Source organism: Caloenas nicobarica, chromosome 1 (assembly GCF_036013445.1).
Source record: "Caloenas nicobarica isolate bCalNic1 chromosome 1, bCalNic1.hap1, whole genome shotgun sequence".
Taxonomy (NCBI): Eukaryota; Metazoa; Chordata; class Aves; order Columbiformes; family Columbidae; genus Caloenas; species Caloenas nicobarica.
The window spans coordinates 77,541,477-77,557,080 of record NC_088245.1 but is presented as its reverse complement, the minus strand read 5'-3'; the positions used below and the strand labels follow the sequence as shown (position 1 = coordinate 77,557,080).

General features: G+C 44.5%; 1 protein-coding gene across 10 annotated transcripts in view; it reads left to right on the top strand.

Annotated features, from left to right (window-relative positions):
• The window catches only part of PPFIBP1 (PPFIA binding protein 1), a 116,761-nt gene that overhangs the window by 52,810 nt on the left and 48,347 nt on the right, over nucleotides 1-15,604 (top strand). For all 10 annotated transcript variants that reach the window (XM_065636606.1, XM_065636599.1, XM_065636616.1 and 7 more), the window contains exons 2-3: nucleotides 9,943-10,039; nucleotides 13,049-13,254. In XM_065636606.1, the coding sequence (XP_065492678.1) occupies nucleotides 9,976-10,039; nucleotides 13,049-13,254 (270 nt within the window). In that variant the 5' untranslated portion in view covers nucleotides 9,943-9,975. The remainder of the gene's footprint in view (nucleotides 1-9,942; nucleotides 10,040-13,048; nucleotides 13,255-15,604) is intronic.

The following is a 15,604-nucleotide window of genomic DNA, read 5'->3' as shown; positions in this document are numbered from 1 at the left end:
GGAGGTGTTGGTCTGACAAAAGGAGGAGAGCTTGAGACGGGGTGTAGAAGACAACGTCTCTACCCTGAAGAACTGACTGTGGGCTTTCATGAAAAAGGAGTGGGCAGCAAGAGAGCTGGTTTCTGTCCCCAGCTGCCAAATTCCCTTTGTGCTGAGGAGTGGGGCTGGCCCAGGGGCAGGCAGGACATGCAGCTCCCAAGCCAAGCAATGCTGAGTGTTAGGCAGTGGTATGGATGGCATATGGCTCCTTAGAGTTGCACTGTAGTGATGGTTTTTTCACAGGGGATTGGTTTGCTTGCTACTCACCGGTGCAGCATTTGGAAGAGAATAGAAGGACTCTTTCCTTGAACTGAGAGCGCATAGCTTTTGTCCTTCATCTCTTGGCACCGAAGCTTCAGTGTTGAAAAAGCAAGACAAAATCAACAGCACTCTGCTCCTAGCTGAAATTTAAAAAAAAAAAAAAAAAAAGAGCTTTGCTTACTCCAGCGTTATTGAAATCCCTGGTTGTCAGACTTGGGGCTGTGATGTCCTAGGGGCTGGAGGTTGTATCCTGGGAAGGGACTTGGGGGACAGAAGCTGGTTGAGAGGACATTACTGGTGTGGGACAGCAATGCTGGGAAAGAGCCACGGCTGTGAGTGCCCCTTCTGCACCCTGGGCTTGAATGAGCGGCTGTGCAGCTGGGGCAGCAAGTGCAGGCTGTGTCCCGGAGGAGGGGGAGGATGGTCCCGAAAGAAGGTGAGGAGCATCCTGGGCAAGAGGCATCTCCTTGTTCTGCAGCTGGGTGGTTCATTGCTGTCTAGGGCCCTTGTCTGTGGCTGCTGTGACCGGCGGTGGGATTGCACGCGTGGCAGTTGTCAAAGCACAGAGGTGTGATTATGTTCACCTTTGGCTTCTCATTGATGAGAACACGTGGAAGTTTCAGGATGTGTTTTGCACGTGAACTACTTGGGACTATTCACAGCTGAGAACTAATTGAAGATTTGAAGTCTGTGTTTTGAAAGGCACGGTACCTGCATCTGATATTCCATGCATCCCAAAGGTAGAAGGTCCATTTTTAATAGTGATTAAGGTCACGTGCTGCCTAAAGCAGGTTTTCTTGATGTAGACTCTCTCAGATTCCCAAGTGTGCTACCTAAACATAAGCTGTTGGCAAAGCTCCAGCGTGAGCTATTGACAAAGGGCTGTAGTTTAGAAGGAAAGAAAATGCAAAGATCTGCATGTTTCTGAGGTGAGCAAGACAAAGCCAAAGTGAAAATTGGCACACAATTTCTTGTCTTTCACTTCCCCCCCCCCCTAAATTTTTCTGTTTAAAATTTAGTCCTGTCCTGTTACATGAGGGGAAAAAAAAAAAAAAGAAGAAAGTCTTCAACCATGTTGAATTTTGCCCTGCTCAATTTTTAAATTTCTAAGAAGGAAGAGATGTTGAATCATGCTGTATCAGGGGATTATTAGTCTATCAGTATTGCAATGGTTGTACTGGCAACCTCAAGTTCTCAGATACCATGAGTCTTTAAAAAACTGTGAAGTATCTTCACACACAAGGCATATACTTCAGATATCCCGCTCTTCTTTTGCATATTCCTTCTGAAAAAATAAATCTTAAGATAACAAAATTGGCAGCAGATAGAAGGGTAAGGATCTAATGCTGGGACTTTATATGAAAATTTTCCCCATGTAACAGCTGATGCTGCAGTACTACAAACTATTGTTTTTTTCTTTTGCTCTTTATGGGTAGTTGGTAGTTAAACGTGAAAATACAGTTCAAGCTAAATATATTTACGTTCTGGGCTTTTGATGGTGGGTACCCTCTACTTTTGCTTTGTGTAGTGACAACACTGAAACTGTGGATCTAGAAACTCCTAGACCTGAACGTCCAAAATCCAAAGCTGAACCCTTTCAAATTTGGAAGTTTGTGAATTTGGTCTTCGGATCCAGCCCATTAAAATAAAGCTGCGCAATCTATGAAATTTGATCTAAACATGGGTCTCTGGTCAGGATTTGATGGTTCTTAAGGCATTTTGAAGAGCTACCTTTTAGACTCTTACCCAACAGTGCCTCTTTTGTTTTGTAGCCTGTGTGGCCACAGCCTGTCGATAACATGTTGCTGGGGAATGTGAGGCATTTCCTTGCTTGCTTTAGCAGTCTGGGAGCGAGGAATGAATATTGCAATTGTTTTTCTAATCAGTGGACCCAAGCAAAACATGTGAGAAAACAACATATTGATTTCTCAAACTCTCCAAGGTGAGTAGTTGAAAGCATTTACTAAATAGTTAACCAGTAAAACATGTGAACAGTCTAAAGTGAATTGTATCTGTGGGGTTTTTTTGCAAGTCTCCATTTGACCTCGGATTGCTTGTGTCTTAAGAATGAAAGTGAGTCTGGAGAGTGTCTGCAGACAGGTATTTGCATTACTCGTCTGCTTTGCAGGTAAGGGGCTGCTGCTCTGGCTGCCTCTGTGTCATCCAGTGACCACAGAGCTCTCTTGTGCATCACAAAACAACATAACTTGTCACCTGCTCTGTTTTTTTAATTCCTTTCAGTTACAACAACAAAAAAAGAGCTGCTGGAGAATAGGGTAGCAGAGAGAAACAACCAGAATTATTTCAATACTGCAGACCAAACTAAATGGTTTGTTTTGTAACTGGATGTGAATCTAAGCCATAAACCTCAGAGACCTGGGGTTTTAATATAAGCTGTTTGCTGTGTATACCTCTCTGTCCAAGTACCTGAAGGATGCTTATCTTGCCGAGGCTTAGCTTTTGCATCACGACTAATGTATCTAACAAGTTTTAAGGCAAAGTGCAGAACACAACTAAGCTGGTTGGTAATAAAAGTTGTGGCGTGATGTGAGGTAAGTTCTTTCCCAGGTATAAACAACTATATCTTGGAAGGACTTTTGTGCTTTATGCTCTTAAAATACTTTAAAGTCTTTTCTATGGCTTGATACATTTTATCTCCAGACATTTCTTACATACTGTGGGTTAGGCTTTCATTCTCAGTGTGCTTCATTAATTTTTATCAGTTGAAGGAAATAAATAATGTTTGTTGTATAATAAAGAAATAATGAAATTCAGGGAACAAAGAAAGAATCTAGAGTTAGGGAATAAAGGGACACTGGTTGCTTTTTTGTAGTCCTGCTTAATATGAGAACAGTGTTGCTTTGATGTCATTGACTAGAGTTCAGCAAATTCAAGAAGAAATTTATTTTTATATATAAAATAAACAGACACTATCAGTTTAAGTAAGCCTTTGCCAACGTTTTGGTTATTTTTCTTCATAATAACGTTTATCCTTTTCGCATGGTTGAGCATTGAGCTCTTGGAGGGTCCTGAGCCTGCAGGCTGATGGAGCCCTGGGCCTGGTCCCACCTGGCTCCTGCTTCGAGGATGGGGCTCCTTGTAGCTGTACTTGAAAGAGTCGGGCTTGTTCAGCCTGGAGAAGAAAAGGCTCCAGGGAGACCTTATAGCAGCCTTCTAGTACCTAAAGGGGGCCTACAAGAAAGCTGGAGAGGGACTTCCTACAAGGCCGTGTGGTGATAAGACAAGGGCTAATGGCTTTAAGCTGAAAGAGGGTAGATTTGGATTAGATATAAGGAAGAAATTCTTCACCATGAGGGTGGTGAGACATAGGAATAGGCTGCCCAGAGAGGTGGTAGATGCCCCATCCCTGGAATTGTTCAAGGCCGGGCTGGATGGGGCTTTGGTCTAGTGGAAGGTGTCCCTGCCCATGGCAGGGGAGTGGAACTAGATGATCTTTAAGGTCTCTTCCAACCCAAACCATTCTGTGATTTTTATGAAGGACCATCCAGAGGATGTCCTTGGTCTCGCCAGTTCTCCTTGCTTTGACCTGTGTGTAATGTCTGTTCGGCCATTGTGGGGTAAGAGTGCGGGGTGCCTGCCAGGAGGAGCTGCCAGGAGGGTGTCCCCATGCCTGGGAGGGACCTGAGCAGAGGTACCTGCCTACGTGTGGCACCCAGGGCCTCTCCTCGGGAAAGGGGGACGATGTCTGAATTGCATAGCTCAAAACATGTTCAGGACCAAACTAGTTTCCTGTCCCTGTCTCATGCTAAGATATTTCTCTGCTTATATTCCCATTAAGATTTTTTCCAGCATTTCCTAATTTTACTTTTCCAATTTCATTTGCTCTTCTCTTGCAAAACACCGGAGCAATATATTCAACAAGACTCCATTTTCTTTTTTAGTTTCTTCTTTCAGGCCTGGAAGGTATGAAATGGAGTCTTTTTTAGTATTACAAGAAATGTTAATGAATCCTAGTGTAAATTAGCTGAATGTATTCATTATTACGTGTTAAAATGCTACTGACTGGTGGCGCTATAGTTGAGTATCTTCAAAACATCCCGTGAGAAATTGTGCCAAAGATTTAGACTGAATTTGTTTGAAGCCCTTTTTATTTGCGATTTAAATGTATTTTGCAAATAAGTCTTTGTGTGTTCATGTTTCTCTTCTGGCCAGCCAGAAAAAGCACAGATAGATGTGATAATGTGTCTGAAACTGCATTTATCTGCATGAAATAGAGTTTTACCTTCTAAAATTAATTGGTAAGGATGTGTTGTTTCCGTGTTTCAAGCTGAGAGAGATGAATCCGGAAGGTGTTTCAGACTTCTCACAGCTGTCTCATGTGTAAGACTGAGAATGCAGGGACATTAATTTTGACAGCGAGGTGAAATTTGGGGTCTTTTACTGTAGAACAGGTTCTCTTCCTCTGCCTCCCCTGTAAAAGATGTCTGCAGTTTGTTACCTTTTAAACTGTATTTTTGTGGTAGACTCCTTTGGGGTAACAACCTGTTCCTGGGGGTCCTTTTATTTATTCTCTACACCTCTCAGGAACAAACCCTAATCAAGATTTCTCATTCCTGTGTATCGAAATGTTCTGATTTAAGGAACATTATGTAGGAATGGGAGAGCTGGGAAACTCAAGTCATCCGTCTTATTGCATCATATCATAATCTGTAGCTGATGCTTCTTTCCAAACACTGAGCGTTTGCAGAGCATGTGGGCAGAGGACGGCGAGTGGGATGGAAGGCCAGGCTGTGCCCTTCCCCAGAGGGGTTACGCGGGGGGCATGATGTGTTCTTTTGGCCTTCAGACCTGCTATCAGGCACCCGATTCTCCTCAGCCGTGTGAACCTCTGGGTTTTAAAGCGTGCTGTGTTTTGCAGGTAGATGTCCAGACTGAGACCACCCCAAAATAAAAAAATAAAAGGCTTGAAGATGTTGCTTCTAGATGCCTCTGCATGTGTTGTTTGATCTAGGAAAAAGAGCCTCTGGGTAGAGAAACTATAATTTCCTAAATATGTAAAATATTTAAGCACTTTTTTTTTTTTAAGTCTGCCATATTATTTATATATCTGATTTTGAAATCCATATTCAGGCAGCTTTTCTGTTTGCATCCAGCAGACTGCAGTTCCCATTCACAAAGCACCCTGTTTTTTTTCTAGCTTTCCTTGGATTTATTTGCAGGGCAGTGTTTTGTTTTCTCTGTAAGCCGTTTGGAATACATCTTCACTAGCACTGTAGCCGGAGGGTTTGTATGTCATTCAAAAATAAAAATAAAAAATCTCCACCTACTGAAAAGTGAACAGCATAGCCCTAGCAACCAGCTGGTGTGTTCAAACCAGAGGAAGGGACATAAAATAAGTAAGACCAAATTACGTCTCCGTAACGGCCAGGGGTGGAGTAGAAATGCCAGCTAGTGATAACATTAATTGTAACTGATAGTGGAGATAGCTGCATTTGTGTTTTATTTTTATTTTTTTTAATGGTGGATTGTAAATACAGCCTTGATGAAGTGATGCTTGTTCCTGCTGGCGTAAGCAAGGTATTCAGCTGACAGCTCTAGAAGGGGGATTTGCTTCTGTAAAAACAACCCCCCCACCCCATCATGCACCAATTGTGTATGCATTGAAGGAATGAGGAAGGTAAGTAGTGGTTTTCTTGGAAGGCAAGGGAAAACTTATTTTAAATGGTCTGTCAGATGGGGTGCTGTCAGTACTTTCCTCCCAGGTGGGTTCTTGATGGCGTTATGCCAGGGGTGGATTTCATGCATCTGCCTCTCTGTCTCTTGTGTGCATCTTGGTTTCTCATTCATTCATCTGCCATGTCATAGATCCATCTGTGTTAAAATGATGATTTTCCTTTTTTTTTTTTTTCCTCCTTTTTGCTTTTGTGAACGAAAGGAATTTAAACCGCTTGACATCATCTGAAATATTAGCTATTCCTTATTTTCCTAAGGAGCTCCACTGAGCTTCTTCAAGATGGATTTTCATTCGTGTTACCTGACTGTGGTTTTCCTTAGTCACTGCCAAGAGAAAAACTTGAAGCCTTGAGTTTTCTGTTAGGTTTTATTTCTGTTAGACCAAAGCCATGCAAAGCAAAGCAAAGCAAGATACTGGGAAAGATCTGCTGTGTTAGTGGTCGGCCCAGGCTCCTCTCAAAGTTTTTGAAGTCAGAGGTGGTCTCTGCCCTTCTGTAGGTGCAGCCATGGATCCACTGGTGTTCCAGTATTATCTGCTTTCCTGTAATCCACAAAGGCTGCTGATTTACGAATTCTGCCTAATAACTGCATTTCTTTGACTCCCTCTGCACTTCCCCTTTCCACCCCCTTCCTCCTGCAGTTTGTTACCTTTTCTTGTTTCATACAGTTTTGTGCTTCGGTCCATTGCTGTGTGAGGTCTTTGATTTCCTCCCTGCCCATCCGTTCCCCATGTGCTGGTGATGGTGTGCAAGGAATAAAAGTGATGCTGTGCCCTTATGGGGCAAGGATACCTCCAACAGTGCTTTTCTGTTGCAGCGGTTTTACTTCCGGACTGCTAGATGTGCTGCACTGCGCTGGGAAGGTGGCCAGAGCAGCATGTGCCGTTCCAGCTAGCTTTCAATGACTGCTTTTAGGACCAAGTAACCGGGGAAATGGGATTTTGTTGCATCATCTCCAGCTGTTCGGCTTGGGGGCTTTTTGTTCTTTTTTTTTTTTTTTTTTTTTTATTTTTTTTATTTGTTTTCTATTTCACCTCTCCAAGTTTCTCAGCTGGAGGCTTGGCCAGGCTGCTGACAGATGCTCCATGAGTGGTGGAAGGGTTTTTGGACATGTGTGTTCGCACAGGCTTGCTTCACTAAATTTAATCTTAAAATCTCTCACTGCTGCTCTCAGCAGCATTACTTCTGCAGCAGCAGTGGCAGAAGTGCTGTGCAGACTGACGCGTCTATTTTCTTGGAGGTAGGAAGAGGTAACAGTGGGGTAGATGCTGGAGGCCTCCTGGGTGCTGTTGGTACCACAATCTGCCACTTGCTGCTCTTGTCAGTAGTTTTCTTAGGAATTTTTGACAACCATGAACAAAACCCTTGTCCAGGAAGAGCAAGGAGTGCTTTTTTTGGAAGCATGAGGTGTGGTCGTGCCTGGATGAAGCGCACAAGATGGTGATTTTTTTCTGTGCCTCTGAGCCGTGGCTTTATTATGCAAGTGTAAATTAGCAGTTCCTTGCTCCCAGTTAATGTCTTTCCTAGACAGAAGGTGAGAAACAAGGAGTTGACTGTGAACAAATGTGATTAGGGAGCACTCTGTTCCTTAGCGCATTTTTAGCCTGCAGTAAGCTTTTCCTAGGCAGCCTCCTCAATACTGTATTTAATGCTTGATCGTTAGCTGCACTGAGCTCACTGATGGCCAAGGTGAGAAGGCACCTGTGGAGGTCTCCAGCCCACCCCTCTACCCAAAGCAGGGATGCCCAGGGCAGACTGTGCCAGTCAGGGTCCAGTCAGGCTGTGAGTAGCTCCAAGGATGGAGACCCCAAAAGGGCAACTCTTTCCAGTGCTTCCCATCCTTGCATTAAAAACTGCTGTGGGTTGGTTTTTCTTTTTTAAGCCTTTAAAAATATTTTTTTAAAATTTTCTTTTTAATGCATTAATGGAATTTCGTATGTTTTAATGTGTGCCCATTGCCTCCTGTCATGCCACTGAGAAGTCTGGCTCTGTCGTCTTTACTCCCCCCATGAGGTGCTTATGCACACTGAGAAGATGCTGGGCACTCCTGATTCCCAAACATTAATTGGCTGGTTTGGGTTTGTGGGTGCTTTGCCTTGTTGATGCTTTTCTACTTAGAGCTGTGAGGAATCAGTGTTTTGTCTGGGGCAGCAGCAGCAGCAGCAGCAGCAGCAGCCTTAGTGTTTCTCTGTGTGATCTTTACATTTAGAGGGAAATCCAATGCAGATTGTTCACACTGCATTTGGAGACACCCATATTTGAGCAGGACCTGGTTATCAGAGCTAGGAAATCCTAAAGGAGAAAGGACAAGACTGTCTTCAGAATTGCCCAAGTGAATATGTTTGCAAAAACTGAGTTTTCTGCTAATTATCAGGTGTAGAGGCAGTGGACCAAATATCTTGCATGACCTGTGTATTATAGCAGGTATTGTACTGCTTGAAGTTTACTATTGACATGTGTTTTAAAATCAGCGGCTTCCTTCTTGAAGGTTGTGAGTCTTCAGTTATGATGCTACTAGAATGTTAAGATTTGCAACAGCTTAACTTACAGTATTTTTACTTCTTAAACTTCTCTTGGCTTTTCTGACTCTGGCAAATAAATAATAAAGCAAGGCATTTCCTAAAAGTGCAGTAGTCTCTGTGCTGTCATTCAAAAGTTATCTTAAGGTTTGGACCTACTTCATGTAATAGAAGTTTTGATACGGAATATGAAATGTTGGCATTTTAAGGCCGAAATTTCAGCAAAGCTAACTGGCAGTCAAACCAATAAGGTGATTCCTAAGAGGGAAAATTCGGTTTATAACATGAATTTTTGTTTTGGTTTTTTTTTTAGTAGACTGTGTTCCAGGCCTTACGCCAGAGACACTGTGAACAACTTTCCTAATTGCTTATGTTGGGGCAAATGTCAGCTGCGCTGCGGCCTAATACAAAAACCAAATGGCAGGGTATGCAAAAGGTTAAAGCGAGTTTTCCTTCCTGGTATTTGTTTAGCTTTGTTCCTTAGCTGTATTTATAGCAGAAGTAGTCTCGCGTGTCCTAGATGAAAGCTAGGGTAGTCTGGGCTGTTTCAGTGGCCTATGTGCCCATTGTGCTGGGGTGGAGGGATTGGGATCGCCCCTGACCTCTGCAGCTCCACTTCAGCAAAGTACCCAAGCGTGTGCTTAACTTGTAGCCCATCGGGATTTCGGGTCTGCTGGTTCACCTGCCCGGGCAGCACGTCGGGCAGTTCGCTTTTCCAGACCCTGCTGGAAATGCTCCCCTGGGGACCACTTCTGGCTTTCGGAATTTTAAGGGTAAGATCAGATGGCATCGTTACGGCAGGAATCTCTGCTAAGCTCGGAGCAACGCTGTCAGGGGGATAGTCTGTGCGTGCATGCTATGTTCCAGTGAGTCCTGGGTGTTTGAGACATTGTGCCTGTAGGCAAATGATTGCATGCCCGGGACTTCTGGATTGTCAGACATCCAGAAATCTTGGGCAAATGGTCAGAATCCTCTTTTTCTATACCAGCAAATTCTTGTGGAGAAAAAATATAGCTGATAGACACGTGGTTTATTGCTGACTTAGCCATAGAAGGCCTGTGTCTTCAGTGCAAGCTTCCCTGAAGTGCCATGTGGGATTTCTGAGGTGCTGTATGGGGTGACCCTTCAGTGACATTGACCTTTTGGGCTGAGCAGGCCATGGGCTGACCAACAGTAGGAACTCCAGCATCAAGTTGGTGCTTTGATTTTTTTTTTTTTTTTTTTTTTAATGCCAGTTCATGCCTGGTGATGAAGGCCTCCAACTCTTGTTGTGGTCAGCACGTGGCCCCGGTCTTCGTGTTGGTCCAGTGACAGTGGTGTCTGAGTTCAGAAAACATGAAGTGAAATTAAATTCTCTTCTGCAGATTGAATTGCAGACTTGAGGCCCCGGATCCAACTCACGCTTACTGGCATTTTCTTGCTTCTTATAGTGTAGCTGGTGATTGTCCCTGAGAAGAGAGAAGATGATGAGTGATGCAAGTGACATGCTCGCTGCGGCGCTGGAGCAGATGGATGGCATTATAGCAGGTAAACTCCTGGGACACGTTGTTAATTTACCTGGTTTTGGTCCATTTTCCATACCTGGAGGGCAGACCTTCAGGCTTAGAAGGGAATGTGCTGGTAATTGTGTTTGGTGTCTTCCATTATAGCTTAGTGATTACAAATAAATGAAGTGGAGGGATTGCACAGACTCTCACGCACAGACACAGCTGAATAGAGTGTAGTTTTTCTCCTGTGCTCTGTCAAAATGCTGCTCGAAGTGGCTGAGTGAGGCAGTTCAGCTGGTGCACACAGCACCACGACGGTCAAGGACAAGGCAAGTTTCAAACCATGATGAGTGTGTTTAAAGAATTGCTGCAAGGCAGGAAGAGTAAGTTTGCCTAATACTGGCTACTATGAACTTCTCTCATCTCCGAAGAGTTAAAACATGAACAGAATTTTCCTTTTTTTCAAAATTGGAATGTTTTGAGTGCTAACATTTGGTTTGGACCTGCCTTTAACATTCGAGTTTTTTGTAAGTACCTGTAAATGGACTAAGGAGAGGCACCACAAAGTACACAACCTCTGCTTTTAAGTTGAGTCTAGTGAGTTAGAAAAGAATGTAAGTGCACAACACAGAGGAGCAAAGCAGCAAGAATTTATAGTTTAATCTTATTCCAGCAGGGCCAGGCAAACAGCTACCCAAACTGAAAAAAATATTCTGCAAGGATAGCAACACAGTTACAAAGTCTTTAATAGTTCCACTTAAAATAATTTCCCTTAGAGAAAAAATAATGATAGTGTGTGCTTTGTTTGAACAATGACTTTTCTCTGCAGTTTTCTTAAAGATATTAAGGACACATAGCAGGAGCACATGTAAATTCCATTCAGTTGGATCATAGTGATCTCTAAAAATACATATAAGCTGTGACTTTAGTAATTTCCATAAGTAGATCTTGGTGTTTGGATCTGATTGTGTATCTGTGTTTCCAAAAGCCTAAGTTGGTTATGGCAGGATGAGGCTTAATATATAAATAAAAAGTGATGTTGGGATGTTTAAGTCACCACAGACCTTATTTACCCAAGTGTCTGAACAGACTTATAAAGTAATATAACAAAGGGATATCAGCTCCAATGCTGCTCTGCGGATTTTTTTCTGTTCATTTTTTTTCAAAGGGAATTAGCAGAATACTTGCATTTTTGTGGCTTACCAGATGAGGTGAATGAAAGTTTGTGGGAGTGCATATATGGCATATCACTGACAGTACAAAAGCTTATGTTCTGTCATGAACATGTCTCATTGTGCCAAGGCATTACAGTATGAAGGTCACAAATCAGTGTGCTGAAATTATAGCTGGAATTAGCTAGATTGACTTAAATCAGCCTTAATCCTGAATTTATAGTTTCCTTCCTTACTTAATATATAGAAACTTTTAATGTAGGTCAAATATCTGTGCTGTGAGTTTATGCAAATAAGAGATTTTTCTCTTTATTAGCATGCAAATGTCAAACTGTTGGGTTTAAAATTTATTCTCATGTAGAAATGATTCACTCTTTTATTTATCTTCATATTTTTCTTTAAAAAAAATTCCAGTGCCTTGGAACAGCATCATGTATTTCTGCGTGGAAAAAAAAAAGTGCAGAGCATGGTTTCCTCTGGAAACCCTCAGTGTCCAACTTAGGTCATGCAATCCCTACAGGGTGACACAAAGCGTCAGCAGAGCTTGTTTGCCCCCTTCAATATTTTCCGCCTCCAATACACCCCAGGGAGCAGGAGCCCAGCCTGTGCCTTGAACCCATGGACATGGTTGTGGTGTACATGTCCTCTGTTGGATCAGCTCACCTCCTTCCTGCTGGAGCTGCTGTCCACACGGCATGTAGAAAAGGCTAGCCCTTCTCCAAATTGCTGCGTGATGTGGGACAGGATGGAGCACCAGCACTGAGTTTGGTTCAGATAACTTGAGAGAGTCCAGGGGCAGGCTACAAAGTTGATGAGGGGTCTAAGCCTGAGAGAGCTGAGTCTGTTCAGTCTGGAGAAGAGAAGGCTGAGAAGGGATCTTATTTATGCTTATAAATATCTCAAGGGTGGGTGTCAGGACAATGGGACCAGACTCTTTTCATAGAATCATTTCAGTTGGAAGAGACCCCCAGGATCATCAAGTCCAACCATAACCTAACTCTGGCACTAAACCATGTCCCTAAGAACCTCATCTAAATGCCTTTTAAACACCTCCAGGGATGGTGACTCCACCACTGCCCTGGGCAGCCTGGTCCAATGCCTGACAACCCTTTCCGTGAAGAATTTTTTCCTAATGTCCAATCTAAACCTCCCCTGGCACAATTTGAGGCCATTTCCTCTTGTCTTACCACTTTTTACTTGGGAAAAGAGACCAACACCCTCCATGCTACAACCTCCTTTCAGGGAGTTGCAGACAGCAACGAGGTCTCCCCTCAGCCTCCTTTTCTCCAGGCTGAACAGCCCCAGCTCCCTCAGCCGCTCCTCATCAGACTTGTGCTCCAGGCCCCTCACCAGCTTTGTCGCCCGCCCTTCTCTGAACTCTCTCTAGTACTTCAATGTCGTTCTTATGATGAGAGGCCCAAAACTGAACACAGTATTCAAGGTGGGTCCTCACCAGTGCTGAGTGCAGTGGCACAATCACTTCTTTAGTCTTGCTGGCCGCACTATTCAGTGGTGCCCAACGACAGGATGAGGGGCAATGGGCACAGACTGAAGCACAGGAGGTTCCATCTAAACATGAGGAGAAGCTTCTTTATTCTGAGGGTGCCAGAGCACTGGAACAGGCTGCCCAGAGAGGTTGTGGCTCTGGAGACATGCAAAACCCACCTGGACAGAATCCTGTGTGATCCGCTCTGGGTGAACCTGCCTTAGCAGGTGGCTTGGACTAGATGATCCCCAGAGGTCCCTTCCAACCCCAACCATTCTGTGATTCTGTGAGATGCCCGCTGGGAGCAAACACCACCTAGCATTTCTCAGCTTTGCTGTGTGTCTGACCTGCTCACCTCATGCCTGACCCCCTGCAATTTTGCTCCCTCCAGGTTCGAAGGCGCTGGAGTACTCCAATGGCATCTTTGACTGCCAGTCCCCCACCTCCCCCTTCATGGGGGGCCTGCGGGCGCTGCACCTGGTGGAGGACTTGCGGGGCTTGCTGGAGATGATGGAGGCAGATGAGAGAGAGGGACTGCGCTGCCAGGTCCCCGACTCAACGGCTGAGGCTCTGATCGAATGGCTCCAAAGTCAAATGGTACGGTCTCGCCTCGTTTCACCCCTAATGCACTCGTTTCACCTGTCACTTGTTTCTTAGACCAGCTCAGGCAGTGGGGCTGTGTCTTATGCTAGCATTTAAAACCTTTAGAGAAGATTTCAAAGAACCAAAGGGAAGAGGTTTTGGTTTGGAGATGTTGCTGTGGGGCCTCGGAAAAGCTGTTGCTCAAATACCACGTGCAGTGGGTTGGCCTGTGCTTTCTTTGATGTACCACTATGCCTCAATCTAGTAAAAAAATTTGGTAACTGGAGTTTCATCTTAGAGGGCTGAGGAAAGACATTTTTATAGGAATCATGCTTTAATGGGAGGAAAAATGTTGTTTTCAATGTGAACTTTTCACTAAAAAGCATTTTTGGCAGCCTGTTTTCTACAGGGACCATTGTTGTTACTGAGTTTCCTTACCTGGTTTATAACAGAAGTGAGTGGTGTAAGATACCAAGCCAAATTTTTATTTTCCGTGTTTGTGAATCTGCTAGTTTCTGTCACCTTTTTTTAAAAAAATACACCAGAATATACCTGACAAGGCTATTCTTTCCCCAAGACTTGGTTTTTCCCCAAAAAAATAAAATATTATTTGAGTGGAGGCTACTTGAAGACTACTCTGGAACATAAAATGTGCCTAAGGTGAGTTACGTGGCATCATTTTTGAAGGATCTAATGGTTTTGCCTCTAGGTGCCACATGACTGGTGACCTCCTGGCAGGCCAAAGACAAGTCCTTGTGCTTATGGTCTGTGGCAGGGTTTGTACTGTGGTGGTCCCGGTGTGCACAGGGTTTGGGGAAACTCCAGCAGTAGAAGTCAAGACTCATTTCTAGAGGCCATGCTTCGGGGTTTAAGTCAGCCTGTGGCTGTTACGACAGCAGCGATGGGGGTGCGCTTCTGCGTATTTTGCCAAATCTGTCTTACAGCAGCGTCCGGGTCCTGTCATCTTACACACTTGGTGTTGGCCAAGGTAACGCCATGCTGCTGAAACGAGGATGCCACATCTGATGAAGGCTGGGTCTGACGCAGGACAGGCCACCGTGGTGGCTCTGTGTCACACCCGACGCATTGCTGCTGTCGGGATGGGGTGGCTGCCCTCGCATGGTCCCTTGCTGGGATGGATGTCACACCCCCTCAGAAAGGGTTCAGTCATCCTGGAGCCACAACTGATCTTGTGTAAAAGGTTTTTATCGTGATACGTGGATTTATGTCAACACTCAGTTGCTGCCCAGAGTGGTGGGTGCAGGACTGTGTTTGGCCTGAGCTCCCCAGTGACAGGTTTGGCAGATGCGGGAAGAGGCGGGGACCTGGCATAGCGTGGCTGGGCTCGCTTGCGGAGCTCTTGCAGAAGGGTTTGAGGGAAGAGCTGTTTTTTGGGGTTTTGGAGGTGGTTTTTTTGTTTTTTGGTTTTTTTCCTTTGCTTTGAACTACACGTTTGAAAATGCCAGAAACTTGATGAAGCACGTGAGGGCTTTCCCACTGCCTCCAGTGGGATTTGGATCTCGCCCCCGCTGTCAAGGCATGGCAGCCAGTGCTGAGATCAGGCGGAGGAGATGAGAGTGACATTTGAGTTGGATCTTTAAAACACACAAAGTTCCTGCTAACATCAGCATTTCCTTTCTCTGTAACATACAGCAGTGAACATCGCCGTAACTAGTCTTTGCTCTGTGCGGAGCAGAAATCGAGGGACATAACAGGTTTCATGCAAGTATGGCCTTTATAAATAAAACAATGTTCATACGCCAAATACACAGCCTTGGAAAATTAGCAGCTCCCTACAGTGTGCATACACATCCGTAGTCCATGTTTAGTGATGCTGATCCACCACATGTTAGTTCAGAGTAAAAGGTCCCAGCAGCGTGGCCAGAGGCTGCAGCGCCTGTTGAGGTTAATGAGGCGAAGGCCGGTCATTGCCCCTTGTGGCGGCGAATGTGTGATTTAGGGATGCCTGGCTGTTAGGATCTGGAGCTGAGGTCCTTCAGACCCACATGACATGGATCACTGCATGGCTTCTCAGTCCGCCTCAAATTATTCCTTTGTACTCTCTGGCATCCTTAAAGCCCCTAGAAGGAAAGACTGAGTGCTACACTTTGTACTGTGCTACTGGCATGGGATTTGGAGATGTCATCGGTGTCACCGGGCTCTGTCTGAGTAGTAAGGTGTTAAGTGTATTGCCCAGATGATTTGCAGAAAGGCTTTCTGCAACTATGTCCGTCCTTACTTAGGAAGGGAAGACACCTCCTTGGTTTGAAATCTGTTTAATCCTCCACAGATGAAGAAGTTACATCCACTGGGCTATTCAAAGCTGCTGGAACTGGTGCGTGACATCCCATCTGAAGCTGTAAGC